General features: G+C 39.1%; 1 protein-coding gene across 1 annotated transcript in view; it reads right to left on the bottom strand.

The window, feature by feature from the left end:
• Nucleotides 1-21,438, bottom strand: part of FGF10 (fibroblast growth factor 10) — a 78,695-nt gene extending 57,257 nt beyond the window's left edge. Inside the window, exon 1 of the mRNA XM_046670959.1 lies at nucleotides 20,031-21,438. Coding sequence (XP_046526915.1) covers nucleotides 20,031-20,382 — 352 coding nt within the window. The 5' untranslated portion in view covers nucleotides 20,383-21,438. The remainder of the gene's footprint in view (nucleotides 1-20,030) is intronic.
• Nucleotides 21,439-22,244: the final 806 nt, after the last annotated feature.

Below are 22,244 nucleotides of genomic sequence, written 5' to 3'. Positions count from 1 at the left end.
AAGAATTTCAAGGGGCTGGCCTGGTGATGTAGTTGCTTAAGTTTGCATGCTCCACTTCATGGCCTGAGGTTCGCAAATTCAGATCCCAGGCACGGACATAACAACACTCCTCAAGCCACACTGTGGCACCATCCCACATAAAACAAAGGAAGATTGGTGCAGATGTTAGCTCTGCGATAGTCTTCCTCAAGCAAAAAGAGGAAGATTGGCAACAGATGTTAGCTCAGGGCTAATCTTCCTCACAAAAAAAAAAGAAGAGATTCAAGCTGAAAGAACTGACAGAAAAATGAATGCATTAAAACTTTATTTTAAAAACATTTCCAGTTTATCATTCTTTAAAAAGATCACTACTGGAAAAGTACACATATTTTTTGATGTGTTTCTTTTTTAGTCACCATGAGTATCAAGACAAAAGAGATCAAGAGCCAGATTTTTGCAGCTGTAAGTACAAATTTGTAGATGGCAAAAAGAGATATTCTTTGATCTTTATGGAGGAAAGTCAAGTCAACAAAGCATAGAATACTACATAAGGGTCCTCCAGCTTTAACATTTAATTTGCTGATGTACCACAGTGCCCAGTTTGCCTCTGCTTGACTCAAGATTTCAAATTAGACTAGTTGTATGCTGTATCTTATTGAAGCGCACAATGTGATAGTGATGAAGTGCATGTGCAGTGGGTCCACTCCACCTGGGTTTAAATGCCAGCTCCACCACTTATTAACTGAAGGCTTCAGTTCCATTACTCAGTCTCTTAGTGGCTTCAGATTTTCCCATCTGTAAATTGGGATGACAGTAGTGTCCATAACCTAGGGTTGTTGGAAGATTAAATCGGTACATGTGAAGTATTTACGACTAACTAAGCATTCAATACCAATAGTTGTTATTATTATTCTATCCCATTCTAAAAATAGTGCTGAAACAGTATCCAAAAGCATGGAGCTAGACAGCAGGAGTTGAGACTATTCTCCCAGTTTGCATCAATCATCCAGCGCTGCCCAATAAAATTCTTGTTATACTGTTTCTTTTTAAAAAAAACCTTTACCTGTTTATTCCGTGGATTCTGCTGATGTACAAAATGATTAAAAAAACAGTGGCACTTGAAGAAGCCATATGCTGATTAAAACTGAACTGCCTCAAAACATTTTCCATGATCAAAATAGGAAAACAAGGATTTTTTATGCAGGCGATCTAAGAGATTGTAGGAATGTTACTGAATGCTTCATTTTTTTCACGTAAAATAAGAATAAATTTAATAATATAATTTATTCCAAGTTCTATCTTTTTTCATTCTAGTATCCAGCTCTACTGCATTGCAAAATATCACTGTTACTGGCTGAAAACTTTGTTAATTCAATGAGTGTCAGACACTGAATTAGGACATAGGATGGCAGGAAGGCCTAGAACATCATGCCTTTATTCTACAATCACTGTCACCAAAAGGGAAAATAATTTGACTATCGATGGATGGCATTCTGCTAGTGAATGAAATCAGCAGTGTTCAATTTCAGATTCTTCAACAGTTGAAATAATTTGATGCCTTCTTGAGAGCACAAAACGCTAGGAGAAAAACACCTTTGGCCAAGTGCCTCATGTAGCACAACAGGATATAACAAATAATTTCAAACCTTATCAACTTTTTGGATTGTGAAAAACCCACCCACAATGCTTAGGCTGGTCGGTATAATAACCGTCTCGGACTAGTAAATCATGGCCAATGTCAGTGGTTACTATAAAGCTATAAAGCTCAGTTGAACATATCCTGATTAATCTTATTAAGTGACTTTAAAGCCTTCAGGACAGAAAAAAATATATATATAAAGAAAAAAAACTATGTAGAAAAAATAAAAGATGCATCAGAGGGTGTGCTAAGTGTTGTCACTTCTTTCTTAACATTTCCAGATTCATATTCCCTATGACTTTGCAGGAGACATTCCATGAAGTATATGGGCTGTAAATGTGCTCCGAGGTGTCTTTTGTAGGTATAAAGAAATGTCACTGACATCGGGAAGGAGGCTATAATTTGCACACTCATGGAACAGCCAAGATGGACATAGTCACAGCCTTTACTCTAGTATCAGTCCCACTCATCTGAAGAAAGAGCCGTATACAGGAACTAAAACCAAAATAATTTCCACAGCTGAAAGGACGAATTCCTTACCATAAAGAGGAATTCCTCTCAATAACGCATAAGACATGGAGGAGATGATTGAGTTCAAACGATAGTTCCTGAGGACACTATAGAATCTTTTTCAGGTTTCCAGCTTTGGAAGCTGTGCTACAAACTCAAGTGATCCCTTCGAGGGCTAGGTTCCTGCCAACACTCTTGGGATTAGAGGCGCTTATGCACAAATTCCTGTGGTTAAAAAAAAAAAAAAAAGAAAACAACAAGTAGGGAGGAACTCTGAATCTCTAAAAGTTTGTTTACACAATTGTCATTTGGTGTAGCATCCTCAGCTCTTCCTCATAAATAGCAGTGGCAGAGCACTCTGACATGGTGAGAAAACAGCCAGCTCCGGATGGGTATCATGTCTTTTCTCCCCTCACCCCAGTTAGCACACACACAAGTCATACACTTACAAGCGTGAGCTGAAAACTGACCTAATCTCGGATTTATCGGAAAATCTTCCACCAACCAAGGAGAGTTTAAACTTTAGCATGTGTTTTAACTTTAAAAATGACTTCCTCTTTACAGAATATACTGGCACTTTCTCCTTTCCCAGAATATGTGCATAAATAGAAAATGTGCAAACATGGGATATGTGCATGAAATTCATTCCGCCAAAGTTTTCAGATTATCCCAAGCTCAAAACATCCTTGGCCTTTCATGCCATCACCTCCACACTTAACTTAGTATCACCTGTAAGTTTGTTGTTTCTAAGAGGTTTGTTAGCATGAAGAATCCCTCGGGGTGTTGGTTAAAGTTCACACTCCTCTGCATGCACCTCTTCCCTCGTGCAGTACTTCTAGAATAAAACTCATAATTTGCATTTTGAGCAAGCACCCTAGCTCATTCTGATCATGTGGTCCAGAGGCCCAACTTTGAGAAACACCTAGCATTGCCTATTATTACTACTATTTTAAATCTGACCTCTCTCCTTTTGCTCCAAACCTCTTTTCTAAGTACTTATTAGAAGGAATCTTATTTTTATTAAGAGAAATGGGTAGGGACTGGAACTCAAACCAGAACTCACAACTGTCTCTATGGCCATTCTATTACTAAGAAAGTTTCAGAAGGCTCCTGTAGATTTGGTTGGACCTATGCCATTTGCCTGGTTTCAGAGACTATAAGTAAAAGTCTATGAAAGCCACCAGGGCTGGTAAGATTGATCCTCACCTCTAGCATGCTCACTGTGCTCAAGGTAGTCCTGTGTCAGATCTTTTACCCCATTCCCTTGCACCAGAGCCCTACTCCTAACTGCACCCACCTTTCCCATTTTCACTACCATTACCTCTCTTCTCAAACTACTGTAGCCCCAGCACTCAGTCAACGATGAGTATTAAGGAGAAAAAGGAGTGAGCTCCATAACACTCTCAGTTAGGCGATGCCATTGTTGGCCTCCACTTGGAAAAAGCCCCATTACCCTAAGATACAACAACAAAATATTTATCTACTGTCTACAACTTTATAGTCCCTATTACTGCGAGAGAAATTAATTTTCTGTAAGAGGAAATGCCAGTTTTAGAATCATGCCTTTTTCCAGGCCTTAAAAATTCAAGAGATATGAACAGTCATGATAACAAATTTTAGGAGAGTTTCACTATTAGGGAAACATTTTGAGATGTGAGAGGCTTAAACATAGGATGTTATATGAATTCTATCCATAGTGAAAGAGGATAGATGATGCACGGTGTAGTTTTAAAAGGAGCAAATGTACAGTAACTTCAACACATTTAAATATTGAAATACCTCAGAAAGTACAACTTGATTACATTTTAATTATTCTAATTATCCATTTATTAAATAGATCTACTATCACTCTTAACTATAAAGGGGTCTCTTTAAGCTGGAAATGTTCCCATGGGTTTAGCATGCACCTTCAGGGGAGTGCCTCTTAGACCAGTGAGGAGGAAGAGAACAAATACCCTTTAATCCAGGCTGAATTTATAACCCAATGGAAAAACAGACCAACTTTATAGCCAGGTTCTGCATCAAACAAGCAAAGCCCTTTCTTTGCTCTTGTAGTGCCCAGCAGTCAAAGCACTAAGTGCAAATAAACTATATTTTTAAAATAATGTTGTATAAATATATAGTCATTTAAATTTATCATTAATTTAGAATCAACTAAAATTTGAGGTTCCATTATGAGCCTGATACTTTGCTAGATATTTTTTCATAAATTATTTTAAACTTCATTGATCAGATGAAGAATCAGAAGCTCACAGATCTATCTCAGTCACACAATTAATAAGTGGACAAAGTATTTGAATATATGTCTATTTGAGTCCATGCTTAGTGCTTTCTACAATAAGATTCTGTTTTTGTCAAATTATCCTTAATTTGGGGCACACAAAGCTGTCATAGGTTACTGCAACAAATCATCACAAGGTTGATGACTTAAAACAACAGACATTTATTCTCTCATAATTCTGGGGGCCAGAAATCCAATATCAGTTTCACTAGGTTGAAATTAAGATGCTGACAAGGCGATATTCTCTCTGAAGGCTCTTTGGGGAGAAATCAGTCCTTGCCTCTTCCAGCTTCTTGAGCCACATTCCTAGGCTCATGGCCCTTCCTCTATCTTGAAAGCCAACAACATAGCATCTTCAAATATCTGTCTCTGCTTCTATCACCAAATCACTCTCTGCCTTCTGTGTGTATGTCTATCTCCCTGTCTCTGCATTTTATAAAGACATTTGTGATGGTATTTATGGCCCACATGGATAATCCAAGATAATCTCCTCATCTCAAGATCCTTAATTTAATCACATCTGCAAAACTTCACTATTTAGATAAGATTCACATGTTCCAAGAATTAAGACCTGATACCTTTGGATAGCTATTTTTCAACATACTACAGCCCACTCCCTGGACCCCCAAAATTCATATCCAACCCATATACAAAGTACATTCGCCCCATCCCAACAACCTCAAAAGTTTCCACACACAAACATAAAGTCCAGTCCAAAATCTTATTTAAATATCATCAGCTCAAAAATCCCCAGTCTCACCATCTAGATAATTTAAATCAGGTATAGGTGAGACTCTGTAAATAATCCATCTTGAGGCAAAATTCCTCTATGTCTCTGGATCTGTAAAATCAGAAAATAAGGTATCTGTTCCCAAAATATAATGCTGGGATAGGCATAGTACAACAGTTATAGACATTGGTATTACAAAAAGGGAAAAATGGAACGAAGAAAAAGTCACCAGTTCCAACCAACTTCAAAATCCAGCAGGGAAAACTCCACTAGGTTTCAAGACCTAGAAATAGTCCTCTGTGCTTAAGCATCCTGCCTCTGGGCCCGTGGTTAGGGTCTCTGCTTCTGCACCTGCCATTCTGCACACTGTACCCAAGGCTCTGCCCTCACAGTGATCCTTCCTTTTTCTTGAAAGCTAGCATGTGTTAGCAGCTGAATAGTTTTATCATACTGTTTCCTGCCTGTAGAATTTTGGGAGTCTGACAGTTTTCCTTCATTTTGTCCTTTCTCTGTCTCTTTCCGTCAAATCTGGCAGTGTTTCTGCCGATATAACATTCTCAAAAACTCTGTGGGTCTCCTGTGTATGTCACAGGCATTCAGGTCAGTAGATAAGAGAGTGTTCTTCAGATCTTTCTTTGATAATCTCTATTTCTAGCTTCTGTTGAGATGGCTGAGGGAACCTATCAGTCACAAGACTAATCTCTTTAGCACTAGCTTAAGGCTGTCCAGCCACACCTTTGGCCTTTTCTTTAGAGCATACTTTTTAATAGTGAGTCTCCTAATTTAGCATCTTTTGCAATCTGGATAGGCTGAGAATTTCCCAAATCATTAAGTGCTTGTGTTATTTCGCTTAACACTTGTTTCTTCACTTTATCTCTTTCCTCGCACATTTTACTATAAGCAGCAAGAAGAAACCAGGCTACACCTTTAACATTTTCCTTGGAAATCTCCTCATCTAAATTTCCAAATCACCACTTACAAGTTCCGCCTTCATACTACTATGAGACACAATTCAGCTAAGTGTCTGCCAGTATATAACAGGGATTGCCTTTCCTCCAGTTTCCAATAACATGCTCCTTATTTTCTCTAGCTTTCTTCAGAAGCACTTTTAATATTCATATTTCTACCAACATTTTGTTTATGAAGATATATGTGTTCTGTAAGATGACATAGGCTTTCTCTACTGTCCTCTTCATTCTTTCTATACCCTCTCCAGAGTTCCTTTAATGTCCATATTTCTACCAGAAGTCTGTTTGAGGCAATCTAAGCTTTTTCTATCATGAGCCTCAAAATTCTTCCAGTATATACCCATTATCCAATTCAAAAGTCACTTTTACATTTTTAGGTGTTCATTAGAGCAGCACCCTACTCTGAGGTACCAAAATCTGTATTAGTTTCCTGTGGCTGCCGTAACAAATTACCACAAAGTTGATATCTTAAAACATTAGAAATTTATTCTCTCATAGTTCTGGAGGCCAGAAGCCCAATAACAGTTACACTGGGCCCAAATCAAGGTATCAGCAGGGCCAAGGTCCTGCCACATGTTGTGGGGTGAAAACTTGTTTCTCTCTTCTTCCAGCATCTATAGCCACATTCCTTGGTTCATGACTCCATCTGTCTTCAAAGCTAAAGCATTGTACTTTACATCTCTCTCTGCTTCCATCATCAAATTGTCTTCTGCCTTCTGTGTGTGTCTAATCTCTCTCTCTCTCTTATAATAAGAACAAGTGATAGCATTTAGGGCTCACCTGGATAATGCAGAACAATTTCTTCATCTCAAGATCCTCAACTTTTTCACTTCTGCAAAAACTTTATCATGTAAATTAACATTCACATTCTCTGGAGATTAGGATTTGGAGATTTAGGATCTTTTGGTGGCCATTATTCAGCATGCTAAAGTTTTTATCTCCTAATATAGGTAGGCTCCTGGAATCTGGTCCTTAATCTAGCAAATAAGTGTATGGAACAAAAATATTTTAATACTAATTTAGTTCAATACACTCATTTCATAGATTAAGTCTCTGAGGCCAAGATAAAGTAAATGACCTGCCAAAGATTGCACAGCAAATGTTTTGACACAGCTGAGACTATGAACCATAGCCCTTTACTCCCACTCTTTGCAGTACATAATTCTTCTTCTCTAAATGAATTACCAAGGATTGTTCAATTCTTAATTGTTGCCAGATTACTCCAGGACCCAAATACAACTCTGAAACCATAAATAACTATCTCACAGCCAGCATCAATTTTAAAAGGGAGTACTGTCAACATTTAACTCCACTGAACATAGTCAATAATAACATCGGGCAAAGTGGAGAAATATGGGAAACAATCCATTTCAAAAATTATACAATATTTCCGTTCAGAAGTTTGTATGAATTTAACTACTTAACGTTTAGTTAAGTAACCATGGCCCTAATTTATTTTCTAAGATCTCAGAATTGTAGAACTTAGAACTGAATGGAACTTTAAAAGGCAATTTATGTCAACCACATTTTCTCAGGTAGGTAGTGTATTAGCTACACTTTCCAAACCAGGTGACTGAACCAAAGAGAGTCCAAGTGATTTGGGTCAAGGACATGTAGTCAAAAAGAGTAGTTTACCTAATAAATATATAGAAAGGCCTTATTATATGCCCGGCGCAGTATTAAAGGGCTTGCATGCAAAGATCAGTTCGTACAGTTCTCACCCTCAACAAGCTTTCTGTGTATGAGGAAACTAGGTGGGTAAATTAATCAAGTAGGAGATTGTTCAAATAATAGATACAGGTGTTTGGGGACTGCAGGTTTTGTGGAGACAATAGAGTGGTCAGAAAGACTTCCTAGAAATAACACCTAACTGGAACCTGAAAGAAAGGGGACCAGGGTAGGAGCAAGCCAGACCTAGTAGCATGTGCAACGGCTCCACATGAGGGGACAAGGCATGCTGTGGAGCTAAAATCAACTCAGTATGTCTATAATGGGGAATATAGCAAGAAATGAGGTGGAGGGGTTCAGTAGAGAACAAACTGTGAGGGCCTTACATGACATGCAAAGGAATTATTCTGAGGACAATGGGAAGAAACAGAAGGATTTAACAGGGAACTGGCTTGTGTAGATTTGTGCCTTATACAGACCAGACTGGCCAAGACTAGGGTGATTTCCTAATGGGATACTTTGAGGGTGAAGAAGATGTTATTAATAGTATGCCGGAACAAGAGATGCATACTGAGACTGTCCCAGGCAAACCAAGACAGAAGGTCATCCAAGCTAAGACCGGCCTAGGTTTGAATCCTGACTCACTTATGCTAACTATATAACTTCAGTCTGGCACCATAACTTTTTTTCTTTTTGAGGAAGATTAGCCCTGAGCTAACGTCTGCTGCCAATCCTCCTCTTTTTTGCTGAGGAAGACTGGTCCTGAGCTAACATCCATGCCCATCTTCCTCCACTTTACATGTGGGACGCCTACCACAGCATGGCTTGACAAGAGGTGCCGTGTCTGCACCCGGGATCCGAACCTGTGAACTCTGGGCTGCCAAAGCAGAACATGTGAACTTAACTGCTGTGCCACTGGGTCGGCCCCTGGCACCATAACTTTTAGACTCAATTTTCTCATCGAAATATAGTATGGGGGTAACAATGACTATTTTACCCATTTCACACAATTTCTCAGAGAATCAATTGATGAAAACATTAAAATGCATTACAAACTATAAGATAAACTAAGGTGGTACGCTATCAATTTTCTGTCTAATTTTTTATCCCATTACTTCAGGATCTTTTTAGAAAATGGGATAATGAAAAATAACACAGTAGCCATAGCATAAAACAGTAGTGACAGCTAACATTTTTGAGTTCTTGAAATGTGCCAAGCCCTATCATGAGGAATTTACATTTATAGTCTCATTTGTAAATTTACAAACTCATTCTTCTAACAGCGATGATATTCTTATCCTCATTTAACACTTGCAGAGATCAAGACCCAGGGAGTAAGTCGTCCAACGCTACCCAGCTACATCGCTTTAGAACCCAGATTCTACATCAAGAAATGTGTCTCCAAAGCTCACGGTCTTCAGAGTGGGTGCAGCTGCATAGATGCTGTCTGTATCCTGCTCCTGGTTTATTTCAAAAATACTTAAGTATACTCTTTCGCAAGAAAAAGAGCTGTAGTCTTCTTTGTTTCTTCTCCTAATCACCTAAACCAAGTAAATCGAAGACAATTTAGAACAGGAATGACAAGACAAAAATATACAACTGGAGCAAGTAATATTGATGCCTCAGTTTTCTTTGGGAATCTGCTGGGAAATTACAAAACCCCTTCTCAGGGACATGTCTATCTGGAGAACTTCTGCCATGAGGGACTATGTTAAATTTTTAAGTAATGATCATTTAGCAAAACAGGAACACTAAAGATAATGCCATCCGGTGTAGACAAGAACTACTTGTTTTATGTCCCCAGTATAAAATGAGTTCTGTTTTTTTTTTTTTTGTTTGCTTGTTTGTTTTTGCTGATCAAACTACAATTTTAATATATTTAGGTTATTTCAATTATACTCTTTTCAAATATTTCTCTTTCTCTTTGTTTTTTCTTCACTTCCAAAAGTCAAAACCATAAAGAAAGAAAGAAAGAAAGAAGGCTGATCTTAAATAAAAACTGTGTTAGTGTAACGTTTTAGCAGAAAATTTAGGTCCTCAAATATAAAGATGTGTCCATACTTCCCTCTCACCCGACAGCACATTCTGGTGTGTTTTGCTTTGTACTTCATAAGACACCTCAGCCTGTAAACTCCGCTGCACTCCGTTGTTCTGCCCCTTGTTTCCTGAAAACTTGATGGAAAGTTCAGTGCCTGCATGCTGCTGTGCCTTCTTTTAGGATATTCTTACTCCTCTTTTTATCTAAGTCCATGTCCAGCTGGAGTCCTTTATCCTCAGTGTGACCCTCCCTCAGTTACAGGTGCTTTTTACTGAAGTCCCGCCCTGCTTCTTTCCATTTAGTATAAACTGCCTCATATCATCTTCTAATTCCCTGTGAAGATCTCCCGTCTCTACTTCTAGAATGCAAGCCCTTTGAAGGAACGAGCCAAGAAAGTCATAGTCATGGGATGAAAACAAGAAACTTAACTACAGAATTTACTGAGAACTGTGATAATCCTGGTTCAAAACCGTATCATGACTTGAAAGATAAGATTTGCTTCGAAATATTTAAAAATGGAGTCGCTTTTCTCTGTTTGCCTTTTATGCAATAATCTGTCTTCTTCCATTCTCCAGTTACCTGTTTTGCCCCTATGTCTTTTTTTTTCCCTTTCTTTTATTCTCTTTTATAGTTGTGTCCTTGGACACACTTGTTGTCTATTCTTTATTTTCAGCTCTTCACTCTCTCCTCAAGTTATCTTCAGTTTTCAAATATCAGCTACTAGTCTCTTAATGAACCAGATCTCTGCCCTTTCCCCAAAACTTCAGAACATCGTGAATTTCAGATATTCTAATATTTTGCTTCCTAAAAAATGACAGATATATTCCTCATCCCTGCCTCTTTCTTTAATTCCAATACTTTTAATTCCCACTTTATCAGAAAAAGGTTAGTTGCGTTCCTGATGCTTTTCCTCAAAACAAGAGGAAGCATCATATTTACTTTTTTTTTTATATGATACCCATTTGATGAGGACTTAGACCAGGCACTGTTAAGCTGTTACATGGATTCACTCCGACTTCTCTAGATTTCTCACCAACCCCCGGACTCAGTATGCCTTTTCTACACTTTCTTGGAGGAGGCACCAAACTCTCTCCATGCTGTTCACTTCCTTCCTCCTCCCACCTTTGAAAGGATTCTCTAGCCATAAGGTTTAGAATGGTTCCCAATTGTTTTCTGTTAAAGTACCCTTCTTCCATAGCATTTACCCTAATTTTTCATCATATATCTCTTTGTTTACTTGTTTGTTTTTCGACACTGTCTATAGAGTGAAGCTCTGTGAAAGCAAAACCAGCATCTTTTTTCTGCACTGTACTCAAGTGTCACGGGGTATCTGACACAAAGCAGGCACTTGATAAATCTCTGTTGAATGAATGAGTGATCTCATTTAATCTTTACCACTTAGGAAAGAGGTAAGTATTGTTAATACCCTTGTTTTACTGATGACAACATGCCCAAGTCACACATTTTTCTGTCTGTTTGGGACCTGAAATGCATCCACTTGTGTGGCTTCAAAGACCACTTTCAATCCAGGCCCATACTTGTAATCACTTTTAGCCAAGGCCCACACATTTAATCCCTCCATCCCCTGCCTCTTTAGTGGGACTCCGACTTAGCCTGCCTTACTTTGCTACCATGTCTGTGATGACTTCTTTGAGATTCCTTTTAGATCACAGGTTCTCATTTCAGTTAATTTAACATCTAGTCAAATGCCAGGGCTTGGGTTATATTTCCCCTACACCTTTCTTGTCATGTCAGCCCTTGTGGGATGCTACTCATTAGCTTGATCTCTTTCCTGGAGTTCAAAACCCATGTCTTCATCACTCCAGAAAAGCATCTCCTCTTCCTTTCACGGTCTGTGTCTGGATGCTTTATGGTCTCTTCTGCTTTGGATGTCCTAATTATATGTTCTTTACCATCTCTCTTGCTGCAGCTTTAAAAAAGCACTTCTGTAGTTTTGTTCATCAAGTTTTTACACTGTATCTGATTAACATCCCTAGCACTTTATTTCCTTCATATTTGTGGAACCATATCATTCTAAAGAGATGTTCCAAAAAATGCCCTAGAAATCTGGTTTACTACATTGGTAATTGCTGTTATTAGTCACAATGTAAATGTATCTCACTTTAGATCATAAATAGTATGTAAATTAATATGATGTGTCACCATCTTCCCCATGTTACAGAATATTAATTTTTCTTTTAATAATTCTATCAATAATTCAAAGCTATTTAAGGCTTTGGAAATATATCCATATCTACAGCTATATAATTTGAAACCCATTGTGAAAAGAAGCATGGCTTTTAGTTGTAAACTTAACATATGTAAGTCATCAGATTCTGCATATAATAAAAATAAATCCAATTCAGCAATCAATGCCAAAAGGTTTTCCCTTGAAGGAAGTATATGAACACACGTGTTCTATTAATTGATATTTTAACTCCTGCCTGTGACTCAGTATATTTCTAATAAAGAGACGTGCTTTTCCACATTCAGTCAGCCTGGAGTATCATGCGTGTATACTGTACATTTTCTCCATTGATAACCAGCATCAGTGAGAACATTGGTTTCATTTTAAAGAGTTACATTTAGCAGGGATGTTCAGAGAAGCTTTATAATCTAAGTGAAATTCTACAAATTGAAAATATTAAAGACCTCCAAATTAGGATTCATCTTCTTTGAAATAAATGATGACTAAAGTAGAAGAGAAATAATTATTTGATTTCCTAAATCATCTTTACTTTCTTTCTCATAGGAGTCCAGACAATGGGAAAAAGGTAAGGAAAATGACAAAGAGCTAGTAAGTGTTGCATGTCCTTAATTTAAAAGAAAGGTAAGATGAACCTGCAGGGAGAGTTATTGGAAACAAAATATTTAACCTGGAGGAAAAATGCAGAATGATGACTTAGTAACCAGACAATCAGCATTCACTGTCAGATGGTGTTTATTTGTGCTTTGCCCACTTCCGTAAAGGCAAAGCTGTAAGAAAATGGCCTGAGTGCTCCAACACGGGAGAATTCACTGGACATTCAACATGAGAAGAGGCTCATGATGGAATATGTTGAATTTACATTGCTGAAGACTTTTATGGATAGAACATAAACTATCTGTTTTGGATGCTATCCATTCAAAAAAGACTAGGCTGCTGGCTATAAGTGTAACATGCGATGCTAAGCAATGATAATACATGACTTTCCTTGGCCTCAATGGTATGGAAGGGGTTTAGAAACCAGGGAAAAGGAATAAAAAATCAGAAAATAATGGAGTGGTGAAGGGGTGATAGAGTATGAGGGGTTCACAATGCCTCAGAGGCCAAGTTGTCACAGATGGCCAGTATTGAAGATGTATAAACGTCTCAGGACAGAACTATTAGAAAGAAGTTGGTGAACCTGGAATTGTAAAGACTCTATGAATATGTCAAGTTATCCTCAAACGGGCAATGTCTCAAAAAAGGTTAAGGATGAACTAACACAAACATTTATCAGTAAAGCGTTAACACAAGGTCTTTGAAAGAAAATAATATTATAGAAAAATGCCCTGTCAAAAATGTCTTAATTTTGCAGTTAACCATTCCTATTTAGAACTGAGCTATGGTCAGCCCATACTATTCATGATTAAGTTATAGTTGTAGAGAAAATATTAGGCTATATTTAGTTGATAATTATTTGAAGTTGGAGATACATCAACTTACTCAATACTTTACCTCTTCTATTATAGTTAATTAAAGGATTCATTCATTTCTCACTGTCATCATTCATTGCAGGAAGCATGCCAAACATTTGAAAATTCCTCATTAATGATAACACACATACTGACAGGTTAGATATAGGTAAAGGTGGACAGATTGAGGTTGAAGAATTATTAGGTGCACTATAAAACGAGGCAATGCTTTACTGCCAGCACTATGAATCTATCAAATGGTAATTGGAAGCACGTGTTAGCAGCAGTAAAAAGTCACTGTCCAGTTGTCCACCTTACATGGGAATCTACTTTGAGTGTCTTCTTTGATTTATTGTTCCAATTAGAACACAGCGTTCAAAGAAAGAACACAACTGACCTGATTTAAAAGCAAGGGAGCCTTTAAGGCCATTATTTTGTGGATGACCTGGCTCTCTTTTAGATATCTTGAACTTTCTATTTGTGTAAAATCTGTACTAATTAAATACTTGGTTTTAAACTGATTCTGTAAAGCATCAACATTTTGCGTTCATTAATTCAGTATCAGAGTGTCACTGGTAGCTTCCCAAGATGCAGGTACATTTTCTTTCGCTAATTTTAAAGATGCATCTCTAGGTTACCACTTATTATACTGCCTGACTGGCCCAGGTAAAGGTAACAGGCATGAAAAAAGAGTGACAATTATGAAAAGTAAATATTTCTAATCCATAAAATCAAGTAATAAACACTATGGGTCAAATGGCAAACGTAAATGATTTTAAACCATTGTAACATACCATGAAAAATTAAGATATTTCTGCATAAAGGACGTGAGACAAAAATGAGATTTTATTACTTTTCTAGACTGTGATAAAACTGTATTAAATTTATATAAACATGAATCTTATGCCCCATCTTACTGGAAAATTAAAAGAGAACTTTAATTTCTGGGAGGGAAATGCTAATATTTTGCTTACTTACATTAAGCAAACATCAACTATTAATGCTGACAAATGTTGGAACAGTAATACTAAAAACGTCATCTGAATTACTCTTCATTGCAAAGTTCACAGAATTAATGTTAAGATAGATTAAAATCACTTTGAACTAATACACATGCACTGCTCTTCCTTCTGAAGCATAATAAAGAAATATCATTTGTACCATGATTTTGGATAAGCATACAGACATTTAAGGCTTAGGAAAGATGTAGATATTCATAGGCAGCTCATAAATGTGAGGAACATTAGCTCCATTTCAAATGAGCTGTCAACTGTTTTCCAACATTTTAGCTTGTAGAAAGTTAGATGTTTGGATAATAAATGGGGTTTGCCTCTGAACATTAAGGTAATTGTGCAGGAATTTAAAGTGCTCATTCATGTTCTACTATAAGTTCATTAAATACTAAAGAAATGAACTGGAAAGAGGCTTTTTGCTCTAACCCGGATAATAAAAATGTAGAGGAAAATACGCATACACTGGGCTTTCCTTCATTCTATAAGACATCGTTTTTCTTCTTCTTCCTCTTCTTCTTCTTTTAAATTCCACGCTTAAACATCATTTTGAAAACACTTGCTTTTAAAGAGTGGTTTATACCTTTGTGTAATAGATCACTGAAATGCCCAAAACCTAGAGATTGCTGTTGCTGAATTATCATACTTCAATATCAGCACGTGATTTCTGCCAACTGTTTTCCTGGGATTCTTCTAGTAGATTTACTTCTGATAGATTTACATAAATCGGGTTTATGAAGAGGAAATTCTCTGTAATTGTGCATTTTTAATGGATTTATGATAAAGCCATCAAAGCGGAGGGTCCATATGGTAGGAATGCAGTAAGGTAACAGGACAGTGTCATGTAATCATTAAATACAATGCCTTCCACCTTCATAAATCCTCAATGCTCATGATTAAATGCTACTGGTTATAAATTATGCGACCAACTCTAGAAACAACCGCACCTTAAATAAGACGCCAGTGGAAGTCCTAAGTTGGATATAGGTTTTCTCCCCAGGAAACTGTTGTATATTCATTAGGAGATAATATTCAAGTCCCTATTTTCCAATTCCAACAATTATTTTCTCACTTTATTTAATTTCCTACAATAAACTCTAGTTCTGATGAAAAAGTAACAATGCAAATCTTTAATCCTAGAAAATAATCTGTCATTTTTACAGGGTGAGGTACCATTTTGATTTGCAGACTCATTTTCAAGCTTTCTTAACATGTATTTATACAGCTTCAGGTCTCTAAGATTTTGCCCTTTTTAGAGTCGTATCAGAAATTTCCACACCAGTCCAATTTCACACTGGTATTTACAATCAAATTATTTTATTACACATGGGAGCAATTAAACATTTGGCCCTCAGCTGTAAACAATTACTATATATAACGACATTCATGGAGTTTTCTTAGTTATGTATTTCTAATGCCCTCTGTTAAAATAAGTGAGATTGATGTTTGTGTATTTTGTGTGTCCACAAGCAATTATATTCCCAAACATAATATCAAAAGAGACATTTCACCTAGAGAATGCACTAACATTGTCTGATGCCAGGTAGCCACCTGCAATGAAGCCTTTCACATATCCCCTTTCTGTTCTACTGCCATTTTACTACTGGTCCAGTTTCATTCCGAAGAACTGATGGTGTTCACAGCAAGAAGCAATTAAGGTTTAGAGTAATTTGTTTTTAGAGTTTTGGGGTGTCTAATTCTAATATATTGATATCAACGGTGCCAGTAGCAGAGACGTAGAAGAAGCAAAGAACGATATAACCAAATAAACTTAGGCTTGAATCCTGGTTCTGCCAATTTCTAGTTGAATGACCTATGCTAACTTACCTTTTCCAGGCTTAGTTTCCGTGTTTGAAAAATGTGAATAGTTATATCTAAATCATAGGACTACTGTGAATGTTAAATGAGATATATTTAAAGAAATGGGATACGTACTATATACTCAGTACATACTGATTTCTCTGTCTCCCATATTCTTCTCCTGGAAAGATTCATAAAGGATGTGGCTTTCCATTTTGAGAATATCCATCCTTGGCTGTCTCAAATTTAGAGATACATTTTCTTTTCACTAGACTCCCCCTTTTTACAAGTGACAACCATGGGAGACGCCCACATCTGTTTTACTCACATCTAGTAAGGTCCACCAGTCCCAGTTGCAAGGGTATGTAACAGCTGTATCCAGCCTTTCTAGGAGGCCAGAACTGGAGCCGAATGGTAATGTTTCAAGGGCAAAGCTCTAGATGTAAAGAATGATAAAACAAACCTAAATGAGCCTGAGCATATCTAGTGACAGACACAACACAGCTATTCTAAATTATTCAAGCTTTTCCTGACTTCTAGCAGGAGAAACATAATTCATCTCCATTTGCTTTACTCTACTCTCATATAATGGCAAAGAAGCAGACAAAAAATACACCCCTCTAAAAAAGAGAAATTATAATCATCACCCAAATAGAGAAGAGTTTCTTTAGCACGTGTAATATTTTTAGAACCTTCCAATCTCTGGGAACCAGCTTTGGAGACAGAAGTTAAAAATGATTTTGCAATGCTTATGGGTGATTTCCTTACTCCCTTTTGTTAGCATTTTGCTGGCAAAAAGCCAGTGAAACAGTTGTTTAATTACCCAGGACATCACAAACATGTAACCTCTTAGATAAGCTGTTACTGTATTTTAGCAGCAATAATACTAGGGTCAAAAGTAACAAAGAAAATTAAGCTTCAAATAAGCAAACCTCAAAAGAGCAGCTCTGTGTATTTGGAATAATTAATAACTTGTTTAGGAAAATGTTACTGAAATGTGGTTTTTGGACAAGGAACTGACACTCTTCGGATGTTAGATACCCTAATATTTAACAGGCTACCATTTAGTGGGCTGGGTGGCTGGTTCCCCTGTAGGCATGGCAAAAGTTTGGTCACATGTAATTATGCAACATTTAGACAATATTTTAATGAAACCATGTAGTTCAGCTGAATCAGTCCAGCTGGAAATTGTAACAGCATTCTGATTACCTGGCCACATGTGAAATTAAGGCTTTTTCAACCTCTACTTTTCACTTGCTGTGTCTTGATACAGATGTTCTTGGAAAGCCTACATTATTTATGGTTTGACATTATTTGACAGAGCAAGCCCCATCCCCTTTCATTTTCAACCATTGATTAAGATTGCATTACTATACTAGACATCATAATTTTAAAAAGAACTATTAGTAGACTTTATCCTATGGTAGAGATATTAGTATCTTTTGGACAGTTAGAATGAAAATTTTCCACACTTGTTTTTGTGCAATAAAAATCCTATACTTTGCTCTTTGCAGATAATTCTTACTGTAAACATATAATTCAGTGTATACCCTGGAAATCATTTTACTAAATAGTTAACTGCACAGTGATATTATTTTAGAAAAGACTAATTTAAGTTTCATAAATAAAATAGTAATTTAAGTGTAGATTGGTCCTTGCATCACAATATAAAGATACTTAAAATAGAGAAATAGCAAAATCAAGTTAGTGTCAAAAAAAAATAAAGCTTGCTCAAGGTTAACACTCTGAAGTTTTATTATATTGCTTTGAGTTATGTCTACGGACTAAAAATACAAAGAAGAATTTCAGTCCATGGGAATTATGTTTTTTAAACTCCCAGCTCACTCTGCAGTAAGTGCTTGGACCACTTCTTCCCCATCGAACTACCTGGGTGATACCACAACTAGTTTGAAGTGAACAAAAGTATTAAATGTTTAATCAACAACCATAACATCTATACACAGCATCTAATGAATTCAGGTAACAAATGACTTTTGAGCAAAAAAAAAAAATTCTGCATCATAAATGACATTATTTCAGCCACTTTCTATGAATCAGAATGGAAAAAGAAACAGGTAACGGACTATTTAACATCTCTGGTGTTAAACATAAAATGGAATACTTTAAAATACTTCTCCAAATATTTTTCTTACTTGTAAACATATTGCTAATTTTAGTAAATGGAAACAGCAGCTGAGGAGGAACAGAAGTTAATGTTGAATGTATGTGAGTCCCCAAATAAGAAAACCAAGGCTTAGTTCTTCTAAATCTTTGTTTAAAATGAAAATGCTAAGTTCTAGTTAACTGTCTTTTCCATTAGCATTAGATGCTTTCTGGGCCAAGAAATCTTGAAATGCTTGACCCATGTCTTTACGTTAGCTGGCAAATATATGCTTGGAATTCCCACACAACTGACACAATAAAGTCCCTTTAAAAGGTGACATGGAAGTAACATTGAGATAATGCTAAATGGTCATTAAAGATGTTTAAATGTCATTGTCTACTGTCTCCAGTGCGCCTATTACACAGCCTCGGGGCCCTTTCAAAGAGCAATCAATAGAGGATGAATAAGTCTCACCACTTGAAAGTAACTAGGAAAAGAAGCTCACAGGGTAATCTGGCTTTGCTGGACTGAATCAAGAAGAGACACAACATCACCCCTCCTCTTCTAGTCTCCCTCCCCCGACCCAGCCCACACTCCAGCAAGAAAGAAAGAAGAGGAAGAGCTCAAGAGGGAAAGAGAGGGGGAAAAGAAAAAGGAAAGACATCCAGGGATCCAGGGCATAATTTGTACTAAAGAGAAAATCTCATCCTGTGGGATAACTATAGCCATGGAAACAGACTTATGACTTTTACTTTGAAAATAAAAGAATGACAATGAAATTTGTGTGAGGTCTGTGTGAATCCAGTCCCAGATGTTTACAATGCTGTAGTAGTATGGCTCTGCAATATGAGAGGTTTCAGAAGAAACGAATACAACAGGACACCACAAAGCAGCGCATATGCTATTGACAATGCAGACACGAGCATCATGTTACCAAGAGAGAAGGCAGGCAGAAGACAAATAGCAGCAGTTGTGCCTGAAAAGCTAACTTCATGGACTGCAATCACTCAAACCAACATAAGGGAGCACCCCCCCCCCCCCCCCAAAAAAAAAAAAAAAACACAAAAAAAATTTCTCCCCTCTTTGGGGGGGGGGGGGGGGAGGGGGGGGGGGGGGTGGGGAGCGAGTAGAATTGACTCTTTTTTAAAATAAAGTTCCCATAAAGCCCCCATAATTGACAGCGGATAATTATTTTCAGCTTGAGGAAACTGTCCCCAAACTCTTAATAAGATTGCCAGCGAAAAGAAATAAAATGTGTTTACTTGAGCCATTTCCAGAAGGGAGAGAAAGGAGACCTTGGGATGAGGTGGGGAAGGGCGGTGGAGAGGGACCGGCAACTATACACTACAACTATACACTGCAACTCTCGGGAGCCCTGCTTGGTCCGGCGAGTGACAAGCCAGAGAGACAGAGCGGATAGGGTGGCAAGGAGTGAGGGGTGAGGAGGCAGCGTGCGGAGCCGTGGGGGAGCGGCAGCACAATGTATACACGGGGTGGGGGGTGATTTAGTGTGAAAGTATTCCACTTAATCATTTTACAGGGGTTGGGGACGTAAATATTTAGCTGGCCACATCTGGAACAGATTTCCCCCCGTGTGGGGTGGGGGTGGATAATTGGAAGGAGGGGAGCGCGCATTTGTTACTTACTGTACGGGCAGTTTTCCTTCTTGGTACCGCTGACCTTCCCGTTCTTTTCAATCTTGAGAAAGTATTTGGTGAAAGAGAAAAGCTTTCTCCAGCGGACATCTCCTTGGAGGTGATTGTAGCTCCGCACATGCCTCCCCGCGCTGGAAGGAGAGGAGAAGGAGGAGGAGGACGAGGAGGAGGAGGAAGAAGAAGAAGAAGAGGAGTTGGTGGCCTCTGGTGACACCATGTCCTGACCAAGGGCTTGGCAGGTGACAGAGACGGAAGACACCAAGAACAGCAACAAGAAGCAGCAGCAGCAGCCGGGCAGGTGGGGAAAGGCTGAGGCACAATGTGTCAGTATCCATTTCCACATTGTACTGAAACTCTCGGCACTGGAAATTGTCTCATCAGAAGGAACATACTGGAAGGGTAAGACCTGGTGCGAGGCAAAGAGACAGCTGGAAGTGGCGGCCGCTGGTTAGCTCACTCTGGGCGCGGATCTGGCCAGAAGTGAATGCCCCAACATCCATAACTCCTCAGAAGGGCCGGCTGCCTCTCCTCGCTCCTTTCTCGGATCCGCTGCCGTGCGCCTCTCGAGTGTCCCGGTGAACGGTGGACGTGGGTGGCCGCAGCAGCGGGAGCTGGTGGTGGCGGTGGTGGTATTGGTCACCAGAGATCTTCACTCCCCCAGGAGTTAGTTACTTTGTTCTCTTCTTCACTCCTTTCTTCACCATGTTAGATGCAAAAAAAGGTCTGAAAAACAGATGACAGCACGGTGAACAAAACCCAAAGGGATCGGGCTGGGAGGCTGGGGGAGATGCCTGCGCCCCTCTGCGGTTGGCACCTTCTGGTCGCTCTCCGCAGAGCCCCAGCCTGCTAGCCGGTTCTAAAAGTGCGTCCCTTTGGAGTTGTCAGAACTGGAGGCAGCTGCCCTGTCGCCGTTGTTTTCTTCCCCCTCTTGCTTTCTCTTTTTGGTGGTGCCTGTTGATTTGAAGCCTCCAGAAAGTCACTTCTTGTTTGGGGGGGACGGCGGTTGGTGTTTTGTTTGGCCCTATTTCCCTCCCCCCCTTCCTTTGGAAAGCCAGCTTGTAAACAGGTTGAAGCCTGGAGTCTAAATGTCAGTGATTCTAAGCCAGAGGTGGGCTCTGCCTCTGCTGGTCAAACCTCATTTGCAGGGGTGGAGAAGCGGGGGGAGGGGGTCAAACGGCGGTGGGACATCTGAAACCCTCGGCTGCTGAGAACGCCAGGGAGAGGGAGGCGGGTGGGGGCCGAGAGGGGGGAGAGCAGGGGAGCGCGGAGAGGAGAGCGCGATGCCTCTGCGCGGAGCTCGGGGGCTGCCCCGGGTCCCTTCCTCGCCGCAGCCGCAGCCGCAGCCTACGCCGGCGCCTCCAGCCCCGGCTAATTGCTGCGCAGGCTAAGGCGTCCTTGTGCTCGCGGCGCTGGCCACCAGCGCGAGCTGTATCCTCGTGCTTTCCGAATTTTGCTGCCTTCCAGCCTGAACCAATCCCCTCCGGGGAGCCCCTTTCTCGCTTGTTTTCCAGCCTAGGATTTTTCCTTTTTTTTCTTTTGGCAGTGAAGTACTTGAGAGCCACCTGGAGCCTCGTGCTAGGCTGACTTTTTCCCCCCACCCTCTCACTCCCAGAAGGAGGGGAGTGCTGGGGGAGAAAGCAGAAGATGCTGAGAATAAACCCTCCAAAGCAGCAGATTATACACTGGTCGGAGCGAGCACAGAAAAAGGGAGACATAATTAGCTTCCTTTCCTCCTATTCTGCCAGCTTCCACGGAGGTCTTTGGTTTAATGAATCACTGATTTCTCGCTTCCGTTGCCGAAGTAAAAAGTTCACACTTTGTCCCTCTCTGCCTTTTAAGCTCAGGGAGATTTATCGTCACCCTTAAAAGTCGCCTCTCTTGGCGCAAATGAAATTGGGGACCGAAATGACCGATTTGTAATTGCTAACATGAGTCGTTTACTGAATCACGCGTGCACTTCAAAGCGAACGCACTCTATTGAGATGGCAAAGATTTAACCACACGATTTGGCTGAATATTCTGCTGTTTTCTTTTCTATGCAATATCCTTTGACTTTGCCATAAAGGGGCGTTTTCTTTCTTTTTTCTTTTTTTTTTAATCTTCAAATGTAATGTTTAAAGGGCTCTATTTTACAGTGTAACTGCGCTTTCAGCGTCCTTCTCACACTCATCACCCCCCAACCCCGTGATTGCTGAAGGACACTTG

The sequence above is a fragment of the Equus quagga genome, chromosome 9 (genome assembly GCF_021613505.1).
Source record: "Equus quagga isolate Etosha38 chromosome 9, UCLA_HA_Equagga_1.0, whole genome shotgun sequence".
In the NCBI taxonomy this organism is placed as follows: domain Eukaryota; kingdom Metazoa; phylum Chordata; class Mammalia; order Perissodactyla; family Equidae; genus Equus; species Equus quagga.
Note: the sequence above shows the minus strand (reverse complement) of the source record. Positions and strands in the feature narration are given on the sequence as shown.